The sequence below is a fragment of the Salvelinus alpinus genome, chromosome 28 (genome assembly GCF_045679555.1).
Source record: "Salvelinus alpinus chromosome 28, SLU_Salpinus.1, whole genome shotgun sequence".
Taxonomy (NCBI): domain Eukaryota; kingdom Metazoa; phylum Chordata; class Actinopteri; order Salmoniformes; family Salmonidae; genus Salvelinus; species Salvelinus alpinus.
In genome coordinates this window covers 6,727,363-6,748,958 of record NC_092113.1, presented here as the reverse complement: position 1 = coordinate 6,748,958, position 21,596 = coordinate 6,727,363, and the positions used below count along the sequence as shown (strand labels likewise).

At 42.8% G+C, this 21,596-nt stretch overlaps 1 protein-coding gene across 5 annotated transcripts in view; it reads right to left on the bottom strand.

The window, feature by feature from the left end:
• Nucleotides 1–1,923: 1,923 nt before the first annotated feature.
• The window catches only part of LOC139557037 (oxysterol-binding protein-related protein 2-like), a 32,729-nt gene continuing 13,056 nt past the window's right edge, over nucleotides 1,924–21,596 (bottom strand). The window contains exons 2-14 of one of the 5 annotated variants that reach the window (XM_071371345.1): nucleotides 20,383–20,570; nucleotides 19,406–19,529; nucleotides 18,970–19,045; nucleotides 18,656–18,790; nucleotides 18,464–18,561; nucleotides 18,079–18,261; nucleotides 17,768–17,875; nucleotides 17,340–17,429; nucleotides 16,829–16,952; nucleotides 12,292–12,417; nucleotides 8,335–8,458; nucleotides 7,986–8,076; nucleotides 1,924–4,798 (exon numbers count right to left, since the gene is read on the bottom strand). In XM_071371345.1, the coding sequence (XP_071227446.1) occupies nucleotides 4,696–4,798; nucleotides 7,986–8,076; nucleotides 8,335–8,458; nucleotides 12,292–12,417; nucleotides 16,829–16,952; nucleotides 17,340–17,429; nucleotides 17,768–17,875; nucleotides 18,079–18,261; nucleotides 18,464–18,561; nucleotides 18,656–18,790; nucleotides 18,970–19,045; nucleotides 19,406–19,529; nucleotides 20,383–20,419 (1,419 nt within the window). In that variant the 5' untranslated portion in view covers nucleotides 20,420–20,570 and the 3' untranslated portion in view covers nucleotides 1,924–4,695. The other 4 variants (XM_071371346.1, XM_071371347.1, XM_071371348.1 and 1 more) reach the window with 4 other exon arrangements.

Here is a 21,596-nt window from a genome sequence, read left to right as displayed (position 1 = left end):
GTCTGAATACTTTCCAAATGCACTGTGTGTAGGCAACCAATAAGATTGAGCTATGTAGTTGAAATAATCCCATACGAGGCCTTGCCTTTTGTGACCGGGTTTTTGGGTTTACTGTCACCAGTGTTCACACCCATGCTTCGCGCTCTCCCTCGGATTTCTTCCCTGACAGCTAGTGATAGTGATGCACAAGCTAAGCCTATTTGAAACATTGCCATCTACTGGCACCATTTACCCAAGAGTTTCATAAGCTCAAACCTTCATTTACTTTAATAACCTTGGTCAAATGCACACACTGTCAGACTAAGTTGCTGGGATACAGTATAGATGCTACTGTATGGAGTGAGGGGGAAAATGTGACAACATACTGCACAACTGTTGTATTTACAGTCCATAAAAATCATGCTGGCCATTCCTTAGAAAACCTTTCACTTCCTCCATACTACTGGTATACCACAATGATCAAGTTTAAATGGCAGAGGCATAGATAAACTTAATTTGAAGTGACAAAAAGGAAGAATTTGGCATGGGTCCTCAAAACGTTCTACAGCTGCACCATCGAGAGCATCCTGACTAGTTGCATCACTGCCTGGTATGGCAACTGCTCAGCCTCAGATCGCAAGGCACTACAGAGGGTAGTGCGTACGTCCCAGTACATCACTGGGGCCAAGTTCTGCCATCCAGCCACTCTAGTCATTGACAGTTCTCTCTGCTACCTCACGGCAAACGGTAGCAGAGCACCAAGTCTAGGTCCAAAAGGCTTCTTAACAGCTTCTAGCCCGAAGCCATAAGACTGAACAGCTAATCAAATGGCTACCCGGACTACTTGCATTGTCCACCCCATTTAAATTTTACTCATAAAAAAAAAAACATTGTTCCACCTGTTGTATTCGGCACATGTGACAAATAACATTTGATTTGAATTAAAAAGGAAAGATTCTCCCATTTTGAATGTTATATCATACGTGTGCATATCTGAGCGATGTGCTAATCGGCCAAAAACATGAAATGACCCTCTGGGGAATCGATAGAACATTGCTCAGTGATGCACAAATTCGATATCACATTCAAAATGGATGAATCTTTCCTTTTGAGTTTATTGACAGAAGTTCACTTAATGTTCAATATTATTGTCAAATTAAAAAAAGCACGTAGTTAAACTATAATTAGGATTTCATTAGATGTTGCCCATAAACTAGCAAGCTGTCCAAAGTACAGAAATTACACATAAATATTCCCGTCTCAAAATAAAACATCTGGAATAATGTTCTTGCCAAAGGTTTGTTTAAATACTTTAAAAAATAAATAAATGGCACAAAATATGCTATTTGCTTGTGATTCCACTGTACGAAACACCTCTGAGACACAGGGGAAAAGATTTGAATGTCAAGGATTATCAACTTGCAGAGGATTATCAAAATGGTCAAACGCTATTTACAAAGTGTACAAAACATTAGGAACATCTTCCTGATATTGAGTTGCACCCCCTTTTCGCCCTCAGAACAGCCTCAATTCATCAGGGCATGGCCTCTTCAAGCTGTAGAAAGCATTCCACATGGATGCTGGCCTATGTTGACTCCAATGCAGTTGTGTCAAGTTGGCTGGATGTCCTTTGGGTGGTGGACCATTCTTGATAGACATGGGAAACTGTTGCGCCTGCCACCATACCCCGTTCAAAGGGCACTTAAATCTGTCTTGCCCACAAACAATTGTCTCAAGGCTTAAAATAATTATTTAACCTGTCTCCTCCACTTCATCTACAATGATTGACGTGAATTTTAACAAGTGACATCAATAAGGGATCATAGACTGACCAGGAAAATCCAGGTGAAAGCCATGTCATGGAAAGACAGACTGAGTGTACAAATCATTAGGAATGTCAGTGTATAAGCTACTCTTACACAAATAAACACCACACAAAGCAAGTTAAAATCTACTTTTTTTTTAATGTTGGTGCATTAGTCTTAAAGTTGCTAGCTAACAAATTAGAATTGGATGAAATGTGTGTGGACACAACCAGAAGTAGTGATCAGTTTTACATACATTTCCTGTACACACGGTGAAAACAGACACTTCTTCTGACCTAAACATTTCAAAGTGTTATTGACAATAATAAAGTACCGTAGAGAGAGATGGGTTAGAAAAACAAATGCGTCAAAAACTCTGATCTGATAAACCTAAAAACACCTTAAATATTAAATGAAATAAAGGTAAAAAAAAAAAAAAAAGGGTTCGGAAAATTGGCTTACTTAAATTCAGGCACTAAGTATAACCATGGAAAAAAACTTAACAATCAACCTAAGACAACGCAAGGCTTCTTGGTTCGCTGTATCTTTTTGCCACATTCCGTTGCCCGTTTCTCAAACCACCAGCAATTCCACACAAAAAAAAGACAGTTGTTAAAGCAATTGACGTAATTTTGTGACGTGTCAGGCTAAATGAAAAAATATCTAAATAAGTAGCAAACTGGGGCGAGAGAGGCACAAATACTCAGTCAAGATCAAATTGCTCTAAACTGTCAATTCATCTTTACACTCCTTACTTAGAGACTCTACCATGGTGATCCACAGACCAAATGGACACAATCACTTATGAGATCGGCTCATCTACAGTCAAGTAAGCTGCCAATACAGTCATCTAAATGTCGGTTTGCCTGCCGGTGACAAAACTAAAGTATTTATGTGTACTATTATACATGTAAAGGCATACAGAGACACTAAGCGCTATTGGTTGGTTGCATAGATTTTGGCTGTCGTTTCAAATGCACAGTAACATGGTAAATCCAAACTAAATAACCCTACATTTCAATATCGTATCACGTCAAGAGATTCAGTTTGGACTCACATGAAGAGCATTCCCAATGGTCAACATGACATGTTTTACTAGACAAACACTAGAGGTGTCTGCTGCTTTGAAAGTCCTCCAGAGCAGAAACGCGTTGGTTTACACTTTGATTCATGCAGATCTAATCTACAAGGCTAAATGTTTACCACAGTACAATTAACTGCACATGAATCCCCCCCCCAAAAAATAAATATATACCCCTATCGTATATTGCATGAGTGCGACTATTTCTGTAAAAAAAAAAAAAAAAAAAGATTAGATGCCACAGTCTCTTATAAATCAGAACTTACACATAATGGCTCGTCATTGTGAAAGAGATTGGTAATGTGAGAGTGTGTGGTTTAAAGCCACAAAGAGTTCCTAACACAAGGAAGGCAACAATATGCTTACAAGGGAAGCTGGTAATATTACACAATGACTTCTACTTCATATTGGCTATAATTCCATTCAATTCCAAATTCACTTTGACCTGGTTGGACAGTATTATGACGATTGGCTAGCTATATTTATAAAAGTAGGTATTTACATACATGTATATCTTACATGAAAAAGGCTTTATCATGCTCTGGCGATAACTAGTATTTAGTTCTTGAGGTAACAATTATCAATTCATTTATTCATAGCCAATGACTGCACAGCAAACCACCCTTGCCAGTTATACCTGTAGTTAAAAGGAACCATATGGCTTAAGATTCTGTACAAATCACTACAGTCATTCATACACACTCACACACGCAGAGCCACACACGCACGCGCACTCTAGTGGAGGCTAGTGGGAGGAGCTATAGGAGAACGGGCTCATTGTAATGTCTGGAATGGAGTCAAACGTGATTTCCATATGCTCGACGCGTTTGATACCGTTCCATTAATTCCAGTCCAGCCATTACAATGAGCTCTTCCTCCTATAGCTCCTCCCACCAGCCTCCTCTGGTAGCCATTATACTCTTCTTATAATCTTATTAACGCTCATTGTTATTGTCTTACTGATGATTACGAGAACACTCTAAATTGACTGACTAGGTAAACAACGGCAGCCGGGCCGATCGAACGGTAGGTCCACCGCCACAGAGCCAGGGGTCGCTAACACTGTTAGCTAGCTAGCCAAAAGCCATGCAGAAGAGTAACAAAAGGAATATTTTGTGATGGGGGAATTACTAGCCGACTGCCTGAATCAGGGGCTGTATTCACAGACTGAGCAGTGGCCAATGTGGCTAGATGTGTGTGATTAGCCGATATGGTCATATGATCATTCTTCTTCTCTATACATACAGGTTACATTACAGTGATGAGAAGCTTGCCCTCTGGACGTATATAGGGGACAGCCAGACCTGGGCGGAATACTCCAGGTGTGCTTTGTTTAGCTTGACAGGCGCATTGGAACCAATGGAATAATTCCAAAAGTGCAAACTCCACATGCCAATCAATTTAAATCAAGCTCAAGTATTTTGAATATTTGAAATAGGTATTCAACCCAGGTCTGATAGGGAGGAGGGAGGGGTACCCACAATGCACTCCTGTTCAAGAACTAGTCTCCTCCAGACTCACAGTCTCTGTTCATGTCTGCTTCCGCCTGTGCTGCCACCAACATGTCCCAAAGAATCTTCAAACCAGTTATCAGTCAAAGGAGCATTCACATCCCTGATTTCACCGTTGACTGTTCCCTTTCATCACTGTCAGGAGACTGGGGAGGGGAGGGTTGTGCTAACACAGACGCATGTGTTGTACAAGGAGAGGCTATCGGCGCTTCAGAGTTCCAACGGGAGACCGTGTGGTGCTTAGAACAGGGGCGTGCCAGGGGACTGGCGGGGGGGCTTGAAGTGGTGGTTCAGCAGGTGTTCATAGAACCCCCCAGGATCAGTAGATATCAGGAAGGTCAGCGTATTTCCTATCAAAGTAGCCCCCTGTGTAGAGCCAGTCCTGAGAGGACGTGTAGGGGTTTGTACCTGACTGGAACCATCTGGAAGACACGATAAAACACAATTATGGTTTACTTTAAAAAATATATATACACACATACAGTGGGGCAAAAAAGTATTTAGTCAAAACCAATTGTGCAAGTTCTCCCACTTAAAAAGATGAGGCCTGTAATTTTCATCATAGGTACACTTCAACTATGACAGACAAAATGAGAAAAGAAAATCCAGAAAATCACATTGTAGGAGTTTTAATGAATTTATTTACAAATTATGGTGGAAAATAAGTATTGTCAAACTTTTGTTATTATTTCAATACTTTGTTATATACCCTTTGTTGGCAATGACAGAGGTCAAACGTTTTCTGTAAGTCTTCACAAGGTTTTCACACACTGTTGCTGGTATTTTGGCCCATTCCTCCATGCAGATCTCCTCTAGAGCAGTGATGTTTTGGGGTTGTTGTTGGGCAACACGGACTTTCAACTCCCTCCAAAGATTTTCTATGGGGTTGAGATCTGGAGACTGGCTAGGCCACTCCAGGACCTTGAAATGCTTCTTACGAAGCCACTCCTTCGTTGCCCGGGCGGTGTGTTTGGGATCATTGTCATGCTGAAAGACCCAGCCGCGTTTCATCTTCAATGCCCTTGCTGATGGAAGGAGGTTTTCACTCAAAATCTCACGATACATGGCCCCATTCATTCTTTCCTTTACACGGATCAGTCGTCCTGGTCCCTTTGCAGAAAAACAGCCCCAAAGCATGATGTTTCCACCCCCATGCTTCACAGTAGGTATGGTGTTCTTTGGATGCAACTCAGCATTCTTTGTCCTCCAAACACGACGAGTTGAGTTTTACCAAAAAGTTCTATTTTGGTTTCATCTGACCATATGACATTCTCCCAATCTTCTTCTGGATCATCCAAATGCTCTCTAGCAAACTTCAGACGGGCCTGGACATGTACTGGCTTAAGCAGGGGGACACGTCTGGCACTGCAGGATTTGAGTCCCTGGCGGCGTAGTGTGTTACTGATGGTAGGCTTTGTTACTTTGGTCCCAGCTCTCTGCAGGTCATTCACTAGGTCCCCCCGTGTGGTTCTGGGATTTTTGCTCACCGTTCTTGTGATCATTTTGACCCCACGGGGTGAGATCTTGCGTGGAGCCCCAGATCGAGGGAGATTATCAGTGGTCTTGTATGTCTTCCATTTCCTAATAATTGCTCCCACAGTTGATTTCTTCAAACCAAGCTGCTTACCTATTGCAGATTCAGTCTTCCCAGCCTGGTGCAGGTCTACAATTTTGTTTCTGGTGTCCTTTGACAGCTCTTTGGTCTTGGCCATAGTGGAGTTTGGAGTGTGACTGTGTGAGGTTGTGGACAGGTGTCTTTTATACTGATAACAAGTTCAAACAGGTGCCATTAATACAGGTAACGAGTGGAGGACAGAGGAGCCTCTTAAAGAAGAAGTTACAGGTCTGTGAGAGCCAGAAATATTGCTTGTTTGTAGGTGACCAAATACTTATTTTCCACCATAATTTGCAAATAAATTCATTAAAAATCCTACAATGTGATTTTCTGGATTTTTTTCTCATTTTGTCTGTCATAGTTGAAGTGTACCTATGATGAAAATTACAGGCCTCTCATCTTTTTAAGTGGGAGAACTTGCACAATTGGTGGCTGACTAAATACTTTTTTGCCCCACTGTATGTATGTATGTATGTATGTGTATGTATATATATATATATATATATATATATATATACACACACACATACATACATATATACACATATATAAGTCAATCAAGTCAATCACACTTCTGTGAAATCAAACTGACCACTTAGGAAGCAACACTGATTGACAATAAATGTCACATGCTGTTGTGCAAATGGAATAGACAACAGGTGGAAATTATAGGCAATTAGCAAGACACCCCCAATAAAGGAGTGGTTCTGCAGGTGGTGACCACAGATCACTTCTCAGTTCCTATGCTTCCTGGCTGATGTTTTGGTCACTTTTGAATGCTGGCGGTGCTTTCACTCTAGTGGTAGCATGAGACGGAGTCTACAACCCAGGTAGTGGCTCAGGTAGTGCAGCTCATCCAGGATGGCACATCAATGCGAGCTGTGGCAAGAAGGTTTGCTGTGTCTGTCAGCGTAGTGTCCAGAGCATGGAGGCGCTACCAGGAGACAAGCCAGTACATCAGGAGACGTGGAGGAGGCCGTAGGAGGGCAACAACCCAGCAGCAGGACCGCTACCTCCGCCTTTGTGCAAGGAGGAGCAGGAGGAGCACTGCCAGAGCCCTGCAAAATGACCTCCAGCAGGCCACAAATGTGCATGTGTCTGCTCAGACGTGACAGTCTGGAGACGCCGTGGAGAACGTTCTGCTGCCTGCAACATCCTCCAGCATGACCGGTTTGGCGGTGGGTCAGTCATGGTGTGGGGTGGCATTTCTTTGGGGGGCCGCACAGCCCTCCATGTGCTCGCCAGAGTTAGCCTGACTGCCATTAGGTACCGAGATGAGATCCTCAGACCCCTTGTGAGACCATATGCTGGTGCGGTTGGCCCTGGGTTCCTCCTAATACAAGACAATGCTAGACCTCATGTGGATGGAGTGTGTCAGCAGTTCCTGCAAGAGGAAGGCATTGATGCTATGGACTGACCCGCCCGTTCCCCAGACCTGAATCCAATTGAGCACATCTGGGACATCATGTCTCGCTCCATCCACCAACGCCACGTTGCACCACAGACTGTCCAGGAGTTGGCGGATGCTTTAGTCCAGGTCTGGGAGGAGATCCCTCAGGAGACCATCCGCCACCTCATCAGGAGCATGCCCAGGCGTTGTAGGGAGGTCATACAGGCACGTGGAGGCCACACACACTACTGAGCCTCATTTTGACTTGTTTTAAGGACATTACATCAAAGTTGGATCAGCCTGTAGTGTGGTTTTCCACTTTAAATTTTGAGTGTGACTCCAAATCCAGACCTCCATGGGTTGATAAATTTGATTTCCATTGATCATTTTTGTGTGATTTTGTTGTCAGCACATTCAACTATGTAAAGAAAAAAGTATTTAATTCATTCAGATCTAGGATGTGTTATTTTAGTGCTCCCTTTATTTTTTTGAGCAGTGTATATATATACACATATATATACACATATACAACTGTTTAGCTTATTGTTATGTATTTAATGAAAAAAATGTTTATCTTGAAATGCGAGGACGCCTAAGTTCTCACCGAGTGGACCATTCCTCCTCGTCCTTGGAACGGTCTTTCTGCGTCGACCTCTGTTTCTCCTCTAGCCTCGCCTTCTCTCGACTGGCTTGATCTGCACAAGCAAGAACATAGGACCACTGTATTATTCTGTAATTAAAAGCTGACACAGCCCTAACTTCAATAAACCAGCCTCTAATACTTTGGCTATGTGGATATTTTACTGTTCAATGGCTTTTAACCCCCCCCCCCCACACACACCAAGAAAATACATCTGAACACAAATAGGACATGTGAATGCACCACCCAAAGGGAATGCTAGAGGGCAGCATCATCTAGCAAGTGTGGGGATGTAGCAGAAAGACTTCATTACCCATGTCTCCGTTCTCCATGGCTCTGATGTCGGGCCGCAGGCGGCAGTCTGTGGGGGCCAGGGTGGCCTGCATACCAGGCTCCAGCTCATTCAGCGACATGGCAAAGTTAGTGAAGTTATACATCTGGAAAAACAAGATCCTACAGAATTAACACCATCAAAATCGATGAGTGTGTGTGTGTGTATAAACGTAATAAGTAGGAGTGCTTCAGGTATTCCAGAACAACCACAGGTGCTCTTGGAGGGGAATAGTAATTGAAAAGAAAAAGGCAAGATTATAACCACAAATGACTAGAGGTCGACCGATTTCAAGTTTTCATAACAATCGGTATTTTTGGACACCGATTTGCAGATTTTTTTTAAATACATATTTTTTTTTACACCTTTATTTAACAAGGCAAGTCAGTTAAGAACACATTCTTATTTTCAATGACGGCCTAGGAACGGTCGGTTAACTGCCTTGTTCAGGGGCAGAAGGACAGATTTTTACCTTGTCCGCTCGGGGATTCGATTTTGCAACCTTCCGGTTACTAGTCCAATGCTCTAACCACCTGCCTTACATTGCACTTCACGAGGAGTCTGCGTGGCAGGCTGACTACCTGCTACGCGAGGGCAGCAAGAAGCCATGGTAAGTTGCTAGCTAGCATTACACTTATCTTATAAAAAACAATCAATCTTAACATAATCACTGGTTAACTACACATGGTTGATGATATTACTAGTTTATCTAGCGTGTCCTGCGTTGCATATAATCGATGCGGTGCCTGTTCATTTCTCATTGAAATCACAGCCTACTTCGACAAAACGGGTGATGATTTAACAAAAAAGCACTGTCGTTGCACCAATGTACCTAACCATAAACATCCATACATTTCTTTAAATCAATACACAAGTATATATTTTTAAACCTGCATATTTAGTTAATATTGGCTGCTAACATGAATTTCTTATAACTAGGAAAATTGTCACATCTCTTGCGTTCCGTGCAAGCAGTCAGGGTATATGCAGCAGTTTGGGCCGCCTGGCTCATTGCGAACTGTGTGAAGTCCATTCATTCCTAACAAAGGCCGTAATTAATTTGCCAGAATTGTACATGATTATGACATAACATTGAAGGTTGTACAATGTAACAGCAATATTTAGAGACTTAGGGATGCCATCCGTTAGATAAAATACAGAACGGTTCCGTATTTCACTGAAAGAAACGTTTTGTTTTTGAAATTATAGTTTCCGGATTCGACCATTTTAATGGCCAAAGGCTCGTATTTCTGTGTGTTATTATGTTATAATGAATTCTATGATTTGATAGAGTAGTCTGACTGAGCGATGGTAGGCACCAGCACGCTCGTAAACATTCATTCAAACAGCACTTTCGTGCGTTTGCCAGCAGCTCTTCGCAATGCTTCAAGCATTGAGCTGTTTAGCATTGAGCTGTTCAAGCCTATTCCCGAGATTAGGCTGGTGTAACCGATGTGAAATGGCTAGCTAGTTAGCGGGGTGCGCGCTAATAGAGTTTAAAACGTCACTCGCTCTGAGACTTGGAGTAGTTGTTCCCCTTGCTCTGCATGGGTAACACTGCCCTCGAGGGTGGCTGTTGTCAATGTGTTCCTGGTTCGAGCCCAGGTAGGAGCGAGGAGAGTGACGGAAGCTATACTGTTACACTGGCAATACTAAAGTGCATATAAGAACATCCAATAGTCAAAGGTATATGAAATACAAATCGTATAGACAGAAATAGTCCTATAATAACTACAACCTAAAATGTCTTACCTGGGAATATTGAAGTCTCATGTTAAAAGGAACCACCAGCTTTCATATGTTCTCATGTTCTGAGCAAGGAACTTATAACGTTAGATTTCTTACATGGCACTTATTGCACTTTTACTTTCTTCTCCAACACTTTGTTTTTGCATTATTTAAACCAAATTGAACATGTTTCATTATTTATTTGAGGCTAAATTGATTCTATTGATGTATTATATTAAGTTAAAATAAGTGTTCATTCAGTATTGTTATAATTGTCATTATTCCAAATGTAAAATTTTTTTTTTTTTTAAAGCATTTATTTATGGGCCAAGTCATTATTAAAATACACCAACGGGTATCGGCTTAGGCCTTCATCAGTGTGTGGAGGAGAAGCAATTAAATATCCGACACACCTGTGCCTAGGTGATCACAGGTAATTGATCTATTGGCCACTAGGGACCGGCATAAGAAACAGCACATCAAAACACATTGCATGTCATAAGCAAAGAAAACAGCAACAAATGTTATATTACAGTCGTGGCCAAAAGTTGAGAATGACATAAATATTATTTTTCACAAAATCTGCTGCCTCAGTTTGCATGATGGCAATTTGCATATACCTCAGAATGTTATGAAGAGTGATCCGATGAATTGCAAAGTCCCTCTTTGCCATGCAAATGAACTGAATCGCCATTGCGCCACTGCATTTCAGCCCTGCCACAAATGGACCAGCTGACATCATATCAGTGATTCTCTCATTAACACAGGTGTGAGTGTTGACGAGGACAAGGCTGGAGATCATTTGGTCATGCTGATTGAGTTCGAATAACAGACTGGAAGCTTCAAAAGGAGGGTGGTGCTTGGAATCATTGTTCTTCCTCTGTCAATCATGGTTACCTGCAAGGAAACACGTGCAGTCATCATTGCTTTGCACAAAAAGAGCTTCACAGGCAAGGATATTGCTGCCAGTAAGATTGCACCTAATCAACCATTTATCGGATCATCAAGAACTTCAAGGAGAGCGGTTCAACTGTTGTGAAGAAGGTTTCAGGGCACCCAAGAAAGTCCAGCAAGCGCCAGGACGGTCTCCTAAAGTTGATTCAGCTGCGGGATCGGGGCACCACCAGTACAGAGCTTGCTCAGGAATGGCAGCAGGCTGGTGTGAGTGCATCTGCACGCACATTGAGGCGAAGACTTTGAGGATGGCCTGGTGTCAAGAAGGGCAGCAAAAAAGCCACTTCTCTCCAGGAAAAACATCAGGGATAGACTGATATTCTGCAAAAGGTACAGGGATTGGACTGCTGAGGACTGGGGTAAAGTCATTTTCTCTGATGAATCCCCTTTCAGATTGTTTGGGGCATCCGGAAAAAAGCTTGTCCAGAGAAGACAAGGTGAGCGCTACCATCAGTCCTGTGTCATACCAACAGTAAAGCATCCTGAGACCATTGCTTCTCAGCCAAGGGAGTGGGCTTACTCACAATTTTGCCTAAGAACACAGTCATGAATAAAGAATGGTACCAACACATCCTCCAAGAGCAACTTCTCCCAACCATCCAGGAACAGTTTAGTGACGAACAATGCCTTTTCCAGAATGATGGAGCACCTTGCCATAAGGCAAACGTGATAACTAAGTGGCTCGGGGAACAAAACCTCGATATTTTGGGTCAATGGCCAGGAAACTCCCCAGACCTTAATCCCATTGAGAACTTGTGGTCAATCCTCAAGACACGGGTGGACAAACAAAAACCCACAAATTCTGACAAACTCCAAGTATTGATTATACAAGACTGGGCTGCCATCAGTCAGGATGTGGCCCAGAAGTTAATTGACAGCATGCCAGGGCGGATTGCAGAGGTCTTGAAAAAGAAGGGTCAACACTGCAAATATTGACTCTTTGCATCAACTTCATGTAATTGTCAATAAAAGCCTTTGACACTTATGAAATGCTTGTAATTATACTTCAGTATTCCATAGTAACATCTGACAAAAATAACTAAAGACACTGAAGCAGCAAACTTTGTGAAAATTAATATTTGTGTCATTCTCAAAACTTTTGGCCACAACTGTAGAATGCAATCAGGGAAAACCAATTTTACTGTAGGTAAATGGTAGAAAAATAGTGTGTATGATGTTGGGTATACGCTCAACTTGTATGTGTGAATGAGCATGTGAATGTACACGTTTCTTTGTTGACACGCCGGCATGCGTTACCTTAGCAGAGTGTTGGGGTCGTGACGATATCCTCCACAGCAGGGTGCTGCCAGGGATCACAGCTACTGTCTCCAAGACCTCAGGCATGTTGTCTGCATCGTCGCTGTCGAACCCCTCAGGCTCCTCCTGTGTAGAGATACATACAGACCACACAACACAGGCGCGCGCAGACACACGTCTGATATAAATAGCCCTTTTAACAAAATCAAATGAAATGTGTATTTTTCCTTATGAATAAAAGCAAAAGAAAACATCAGAAATAACTGGAGGGATGTTAACTTCGTGTACCATGAGCATACTATGTCTACTACAAACAGAATACTGAAATTAACATACAACATAATGTTTTGACTGGTTTACTATATGGGTCTTTCTAGAAACTAAATAAATAATCCTGGATCTTGTCGTTGGACAGTTCTCTTTTGGCATCGAGATCTCACAAATGCTTGGGCTCCCGAGTGGCGCAGCGGTCTAAGGCACTGCATCTGAGTGCTAGAGGTGTCACTACATACCCTGGTTCGATTCCAGGCTGTTCCACAGCCGGCCGTGATTGGGAGTGCCACAATTGGCCCAGCGGCGTCCGGGTTTGGCCGTCATTGTAAATAAGAATTTGTGCTTAACTGACTTGCCTAGTTAAATATCATAATTTTTTTTAAATGCACTGTGACTACGTAATATTTACTGTCCTTATGTTACAGTTTTCATGGGCACACAAATCCAAAATAATGTCTGGGTTAGTAAAAATCAAATGCTTCTAACCGAAAGTCACCTTAAACTTAAAACCAATATCGATACGGTCATTAACGTGGTTCTTCAATAATTATGCAGAACTTGTCAGGTGACAAACAGCTAGAGTGCGGGGGAAACGTGTTTGCAAAGAACATCCAGAATATTTTGGTGTACCATTCATTACGTCGGTGAAGACAGTTGTGCCGTGATCCACGTTGGATCTAATAGCCCTAGTAAATTGATGTTGATTGTGTGTTGTCTGCTTGATTTACAGCAGGATCTTGTTCGATTTCACAGAGAAAGTGTCAAGGTAATGACCGAATGTTTTCATACATTTCTGTGCCTCAGGTTTGACAGTTTACTGTGTGCAATTGTGTTGGATAGACTATTGCACAACACCCAACGCTATATTCCTTTCCATTATTCTGGATAGTAGAATGACAAATTACATAGCCAAGTGGGCTTAAAGACAACATACAGCATTTAAAAACAGTCCGCAGTAATCTAAATTCATTCAGGGCTTGTAAAATTATATCTATGCTAAATATAAGCCTTCCACAACCATAAGACCCACTTATCAAAATAGTTTAACTTGCCTTTTTGCAGTAATCATTGATCTTGCTTTTTATGAAAATGCCCTTTGTTACAAATTTAACCAGAACCGTCCACATAGAATTTTCCATGATGACAATGCATTATGGAAAATTAACACGTCTCTCATGCACATGCCAACTTGCTAATGAGCCAGGGTAGCCTAGTGGTTAGAGCATTGGACTAGTAACCGAAAGGTTGCAAGTTCAAATCCCCGAGGTGACACTGTACAAATCTGTCGTTCTGTCCCTGAACAGGCAGTTAACCCACTGTTCCTAGGCCGTCATTGAAAATAAGAATTTGTTCTTAACTGACTTGCCTAGTTAAAGATAAAAAATAAATATTTAAAAAAATACTGCAAGGGTTGCCATGTCTGTAGTTTTCCTGACAAATTGGTCTATTTTGAAAACAATGTCGCAGGTGAAAATGTATTGGTCGCGGGTTGCGTTGTTTTGGTCTACTTCTAAATTAAACCGCGGCCACCATGGCATTTCTCTTTTATTTTTTTTAATCTATTAATTTCACTGTGAGCTGCTTCTGCTGGCTATTAGACAGTTGCTGAGTGTGTGAGTGTTGGAGGAAGGGTGCATTGGCCGCTCTCTCTCTCTCGCTCCACTCGTGACCATTTGATCTGAATGAACTGTGCCTCGAATGTGTCAGAAACTAGATTTTAATAATACTACATCAAAATTGTCAAACATGACTGCCGTTTAGCCTATATTTATGCCACTAAAAAAAGTCTCATTAGCTACATTTGTCGCCTCTCGTTAGCATTGATGTGGACATGAGGCTGTAGCAAACACGCATACAACCTAGGCTACACTTTCACATGCAGGCTAATTATTTATGTACATTTATGCAAAATGTATATAAATATTATTATAATGTTGGCTTCTTTTTTATGCTTTTTTAAAATGTGAATTTATGGCTCAATTGACAGTCTCCTTTTATCTATTTCAGTAGTAGGCTACTCCCATTAGTTTTTTTGGTAAACCACTGAATGACCTAGGTCCTAGAGTAGACCCATGTTGGCATATCAAAACATTTCAAATGTAATTTGGGACGGTTCATCATAAGTTTGGGACAATTCTGGGACAGTGATGGAAAAAAGTTAGATTCGAGCCCTGTAGGTAGTAGCAGGCTAGCTAACATTTGCTAGTTGAAGTCTGAGGAACAGATTCACTTCATTACTGACTATCAAATTATAATAGTAGTTATTGATTAATTAGTAGAATAAAACTCTTAATGTACTGGACTCATGATGGATCTCCTCTCTCTCTCCATCTTGCTACAGAGGGATGGATTACTGGGACATCGGGCTGGAGCCAAACATGAACTCAAATTTTGTTATGAAATAAAATTTGCCAAAAAGCAAACTTGGGGCTTTTTGATTTTCAGTTTTCATACTCCAGTTGAAAATGTGTTTATTTTTGAGCAATGTGACTTTTATTAACACTTTTAACATTGTGTTTAAGGTTTAACCATTCCCTTCTACAGTTCAGATTAAATAATTTGGTGTGATGAACCAATAGTTTTCCTATTGGATAAACGCGCCAACTCCTCTCTTGCTGCAAAAACATTTTTTGGGGAGTAGTTTTCAGGCCTAGTGGGCGGGTTTTGAGTGGTCATTGGGCTAGAAATTGTAGCTAGCCCTGGCAACCCTGAGACTAGCCAACTTCAGGTGAACTGCTATGAACATACCCTCCTGTCCTTCACCTGTGAACAGCATGCTAGCCTCTTCACTTTGTTTAGATGTTGAAATCAAGTGGTCTACCTACCTGGATAACAATATGCTTAATTCTCAGAATGAGAAGGAGTTGTCAATTCCTCATATAAATGCTTTTTAAGATCATTATACATTTATAAAAACACAGACTAAACAGCTAGCACATATCACTAAAATGCTGCTAGCCTTAGGCTACTTGGTACCGTAATGTTGTGCCAACAGAAACCAAGCGTTTTTCTAGAATCAATGTTCATTAATACTCCAGTTTAGTAGTCTGCTCAGTGCGTCATTTTGGGAGTCACGACAAAGAGGGTGTTAGAAAGGTTAAGTTCTCCTCTGTTACAGTAAAATAATGTCTCAATGTGTTTCGGTGTCCATATGACCGATTCTGGTGGACCAAACCACAAGTTTGGTTTGGGGAATGCTTGTTATCAGAGAGCAAGAGGCGATCTCTGTTGTTGTGAGTGGCAGGGGGAGGGGCTTGTTGTGTGTCCTGGAAGGTGCACACTGCAAAGCACGGAAAGAGCGAGGGAGACGAGACCAAAAAGACATGAGAACAAGCAGACATAAAACGCTCATAAAAACAAACCAAAAAACTAGATACTTGCAATACAGGCATTTGGAAATCCGCGCTACTAAATACATTTGAAATAACTCGATATGACCCCAGGCCCTATTCACGATATAATCTGGTGATAAAGTTATGAAATGACAAATTTTAAAGGATATATGGTCCTAGGCCTATGTTGTTGTTCGGTGGAGTTACGGGCTAATTTGGCATCAATTCCCTTTTATTTCTCTAAATACACGAGGAACTGCATAACAATCTTTTTCATTTTTGTTTCAAACCATTGATCCACATAAACCATTGTCACACATTGGCCCCATCATTTATAGAAAGACCCATATATAGAACATACATTAGGGGCTACAGACTACCAACAGTGACCTACCGTAGACTACATTTTTTTTTTTTACCTTGACGTAACGTCATGGGGTGCTGCCAGAATCATCAGGAAACCAAAATCAGAGGAGAGTTATCAAGAAAAGTAAATGTTGTATAGGCCTATTTACAATGTGTCAAACAATAAAACACAAGCTATGAAAACAAAGAGCCGCACACTCCATATCTATAACCTCCCAGTAATTGATTGGGTAAGAAACCACCAACGTTTCGGCACACAGACTATTAGGCTCAATCTGCTTTGAAAAAAACTTGCAGGGAGGTGGACAACTGGGGGCGACCAAGCTATATTGTGTGCAAATAAAGCAAGCTCTACGTTAGTATTATGAAATTAATTCTCTGGATTCTGAGGTGTTGATGCGTGTGTGTGTGTGTGTGTGTGTGTGTGTGTGTGTTTTTTCCACTGGTTTCCAATTTCTTTCTTTTTTTATGTCGACGATGACATGTATGACTTGTTATATCTTTCCTGCAATTTTTTTAAGATAAAATACATATCATTTGCTCCATGTCATGAGACGCCCACTCACCGGACTCTTCTGTTTCTTAGAGTCTGCCTTCTTCTCAGCCTTCTTGTTGGACTCGTACGTCTGGGGGTCCATGCTCCACATGCACTCGGTCCACTTCCCATAGATCACACAAAGCTTCTTTTTACTGCCAGGGACAGAGATGGGAGGAGACATCAACAACCAAATACTGCTGTACTGACAGAGAATGACACTGTGCTACCATTATGTGTCCTGTACGGCTCAGTTGGTAGAGCGTTGCACTTTCAACCTCAGGAATGTGGGTCGATTCCCAGGGCCACCCATTCGTAAAATATATGCACGCATGACTAAGTCGCTTTGGAGTCTCCTAAATGGAAGATATGATTTATTATACCCACCAGGGCCGTGTTTAGCAGGGAGAAAACATTTAGAAACGTTACTGAACACGACCCAGGCAAAAGTGTTAGCAAACACTTAACTGGACCAGTGAATTCAGGACCAGAGAAGTAAGCCGTAGTCGGTGTATCAGAATGACGCCAATACCTCCACATACCTCTTATCCTGAATGTAGCCCTCCACCCTGTGCAGCTCCTTTCCAAACATGCCACACGGCTTGAAGTTCAGCACACACTTATCTCCAGTACTGCTCGGGACAGAAAGGAACGAGAACAATGAGGAGAAAAGACAAACCATGCTATACCATTACGGCTCAACTACTGTCTTCACTCCATGCCATTATGGCTCAACTACTGTCTGTACAAATACAAATTAAAAGGGCGAATCCTAACTACTACTTAAGACAAATTTTCACTTGGTGTCCCATTGACGTCAACGCATGATTGCAAGTGAACATTTGACTGAAATGGAAGGTAAGATTGACCCCTATGCTGAAAGTGGTGGATATATACACATCTGTATGCCTCCAAACCAGGAATTGAATGTAAAAATAAGATCAACTATAATATCCAGTCCTTCACTCACCTGTGGTTGAGGATTTCCACAGTGCCGTACTGCTCGATCCACAGTTTGCCCAGGATGACATTGTGTACACAGCAGAAAGGGTTGGTCCACGTATAGACCTCACCGTGCCTGGGGAGAGGAGGGGAAGAGAGGGGCAGCAAACACAGCCTCAGTGCAATGGACTCACACACAACAAGAGAGACTTTGTAAAGAAAAATAGGGTTATAGAAGCTGAAGCGGTACTGGCTTTGACAAAGCACAGAAAACAACCAAACAGAACCCCATGACCAGGTATAGATCCAAAAACACCCACCCTACCACGTTTGACTCACTTGAGGAGCTCTAGCGTGATAGTTCCCTTGGGCTCAGCCTCCACACTCTTGCCCCAGAACTTGAGTTTGGGGTAGATAGAGCCGTGGAAGACAAAGTCCCCGACCAGGCTCTCAGCATGGAAGGCACTGACAGGGGGGTGGTGGCTGACCTGCTCCGAGATCAGCCTGTAGCCCTGGTCCTCTCTGGGGGGGGGGCGAGAGTAGGCAGGAGAGGAAGTGAAAAGGAGACAAAGATTGTTATCATAGCCTCCTGAAAATAAGGTCAGCAGAGGAAAACAAGTGTTGTTAAATTCATGGTTGAAGGCAGGTAAAGATGTCCTATTAAAAAGGCCAATAACATGTGCATTTCACTTTGTATGGGAGCGTTGCAGCCCTGTCCCCTCACCGCGTTAGTTCATAGGTCTCTCCTAGCAGAGGGTTGAAGGGCTTTCCAGTCCTGTCCCACTGCGACGCCACGGCCGACACGGCAAAAGCAGCTACCGCCTGGGAAGAACGGAGGGGAGGAGTCAGCCGCAGGATTCACTGGCTCACACACACACACAGTCTAGTTGTGATCCAGCTACATTCAGTCTCTCACCTGCATGCGCTCTATGGAGTCAGACAGCGAGCAGGCTTTGTTAATGAGGTATGTGTGCTCCATGTACTCTGTGATCCGCTGGAGGAAGCTCAGGGGCTCGTTGAACACGATGGGCATGGTGATCTTGGACAGCTCCTGCACACACACACACACACACACACACAGAAAATGCGCAAGATAAGAACGCAAAATACTTTCACACAAGTGGGATGAAATCAAACTCACTGGCATAGTAGAGACCCAGAGAACGTCACAGTCTAAAGATACATGTGTGATCACAAAGTGGTTCTTTAGATATGGTCTGTAGCCCTTACCAGTCCAATGCATTTCTTCAGAATGCCCCACACACTGAAGTTGTTCCTGGAGAACATTGGGGCAGGTAGCGTTGTCCTGAAAGATGTTAGGAGAAAGTCAAAAACACACACAGAGAGACAACATATTAGTGTCTAGCAGAGAATCCGAGGGAAGGGGAGTCTCCCTATGATGACTATCAGTAATACAGTATGCGATGGTAGAGGCTGACCTGTCGGGTGTCGTCATGCGGACTGACTGGGTTAGAGTTAAGAGGAGCATGAGAACTGGCCAGTCTTCTACCAGGGTTAAAGCTATTAACAATGTGGAAGGGGTGAGAGAGAGAGACTAATAAAGAAAGAGAGCGCGAAAGCGACAGAAAGCAAGAGAGCGACGACAGAGAGAAAGAAACAGAGAGACGACTCGGGAGGAGAGGACACGGCAGGATTCTCAGCGTACCTGCGCTTCCCGATTCCGTTCTCCGGTGACGTGGAGCCGTTGCTCCTCTGGGTGTCGTCGTACACCCCCGCGTCTTTAAAACTGGCCTCCGACGCGCCTTCATACGACTCATCAGAGTCCAAGCCTAACACACATTAAAGGGTTGGCCACAAATTAGGGAAAAGCTATACTGCACACAACTCACCTTGCCTGACAAGGTTACCTAATATAGAATGATATAATATGCTCGTATAATAATAAAGTAAACAGTCTTGCAATTAGGCTACAGGTCAAAGCAATGACTACATGAGGGGGAGCCGCAGAACTGACTGCAATATGGACGTGATACACACTGTGACATGACAGCCACTGTCTGACGCTGAACTAAGCATCGTAGGCGTGGAAAAGAGAAAAGGTGTGATGCCCCGTTAACATTTTAAAATAAATAATTGGGGCCCCGAGTCAACCGGAACACCTCTAGCCACGTGATCTGGGATTGATAAGAGGACGAGACGGCACACACATCTCCGCTGCTGCTGACGGCAAAGACAAAATCATGGACGCTGAATAGACCGCTGCGTTACTGAAGCTGTCAGTTAAGCTGCTCAGGTTACAGCATATTGTGTGGCACTGGGCCACAGTGTGAAGTACAGTACAAAGACGCACCTCTAACTCCTGAGTCCTGACCATGACAGTTGTCAGAGCAACATTCCAAAACACCACGAGAAAAAAAAAAAAAAAAAAAAAAGGGGTCATGTTCATTAGATATAAAACAAGATAAAAATGTATTTGAGAACGTTGCTAAAACAAGTAACTTCTCCCGTTTCAGAACTTCCACTTCCACACAGGACCCTGATAAGAGTGATAAAAAAAAAAGTAAACTGTCAATGTTCTCTCCCTCTGTGTGCGTGTTCTCCGACAGGTTTGTGGTTACCTCTGAAGGTCTGGTAAGTCATTCTATTATGTACGCCCCCCCCTGTGCGGACAGGGACACCCACCTGTTACGGCGTCGTAGAATTTATCATCGTTGTTCATTGTACAGGGTCAAAGCCGGACCTCCAGGTGCTATCGGAGAGGGAGGTGAGCCTCTAGAGCATGGTCCCTATAGCGGGCCTCACTGGTCACTGGCACGGCAACTTCCTCCTCCGCAACCACGTCAGGACAGGCAGCAGCTCACACAGCAAACCTGCTGGACACATACTATAAACAGTTCAGGATTGTATTCATTAGTGCACGCCGTAGCAAAAGACAAAAACAAGTTCTGGTAGCCCCTCCATGTTTCAGTCAGTTTTTTTCCTGTTTGGTGCCAGACCATGACAGGTCACCACTAATGTCCGCACATCAACAATAGGAACACAACAAGGCAATCTGTTCATCAAACTCCCATTCATTTCATATCAACACACTCATTCACTCCACCAGGAAATGAAGTCTTCTCCTTAGTGTCCCTCTAGTCTAGCAGTTGTGGTTTCTGGTTAGGAGTGGATCCAGTGAGAGGTTGCCTGCATGGACCAATGAGCCTAAATAAACAGTGCTCCTGTTACATAAACAAACGCAGGAGCAAAATGGCTGCCATTTCCAGCGGCTCTTCTTTGTTAGTCTCCGTCTATCTGGTGTTAGCCTGAACTCTCTCGCCCTCTCTCTGGGTTAGCCTTACCTGCTGTCTGTGTCTCCTAGCCTCTGGTCTGGGATGTTTTTCTGGGTGGTGAACTGAGTGTCGGCGGACTAGGGTGGGTGACTGACTGTTCTCAGGGAATGCCTCAAAACACACTCATTGGTGAATTTTGGACTCTACCACGATCGACAAGCGAGGAGAAGCCGTGTTGGTGTAGGCCCTGTGCTCCTCGCCATATGAAAGTGTGTATGGCGGTATTTTTTTATTAAATTTCTGCATAATAAAAGCTCTAAATGTGTCTTATGAGATGTGCATGATCCTATGACTGCGAAGGACAATTCCATTTTTTGCCCAACTCCACTTGCAGATGTTTAAATCTTCCTGCCACAGTGGCTGGTGGACCAAAAATAGAGAGACTGTTTGGTTATCAATGTTTCTATAGCGCTTATATGACTGCAGAGTTTGCAAAACAAATGGCCACTGGATTGATGCAAATACTCATCATATCATTCTGCCAGGAAGGCATGTTACTTTGTAGTTAACAATGAATTGAGAAAGAAAGGTAGTCATTAGCATAAGTGGTAGACACGAGGACTG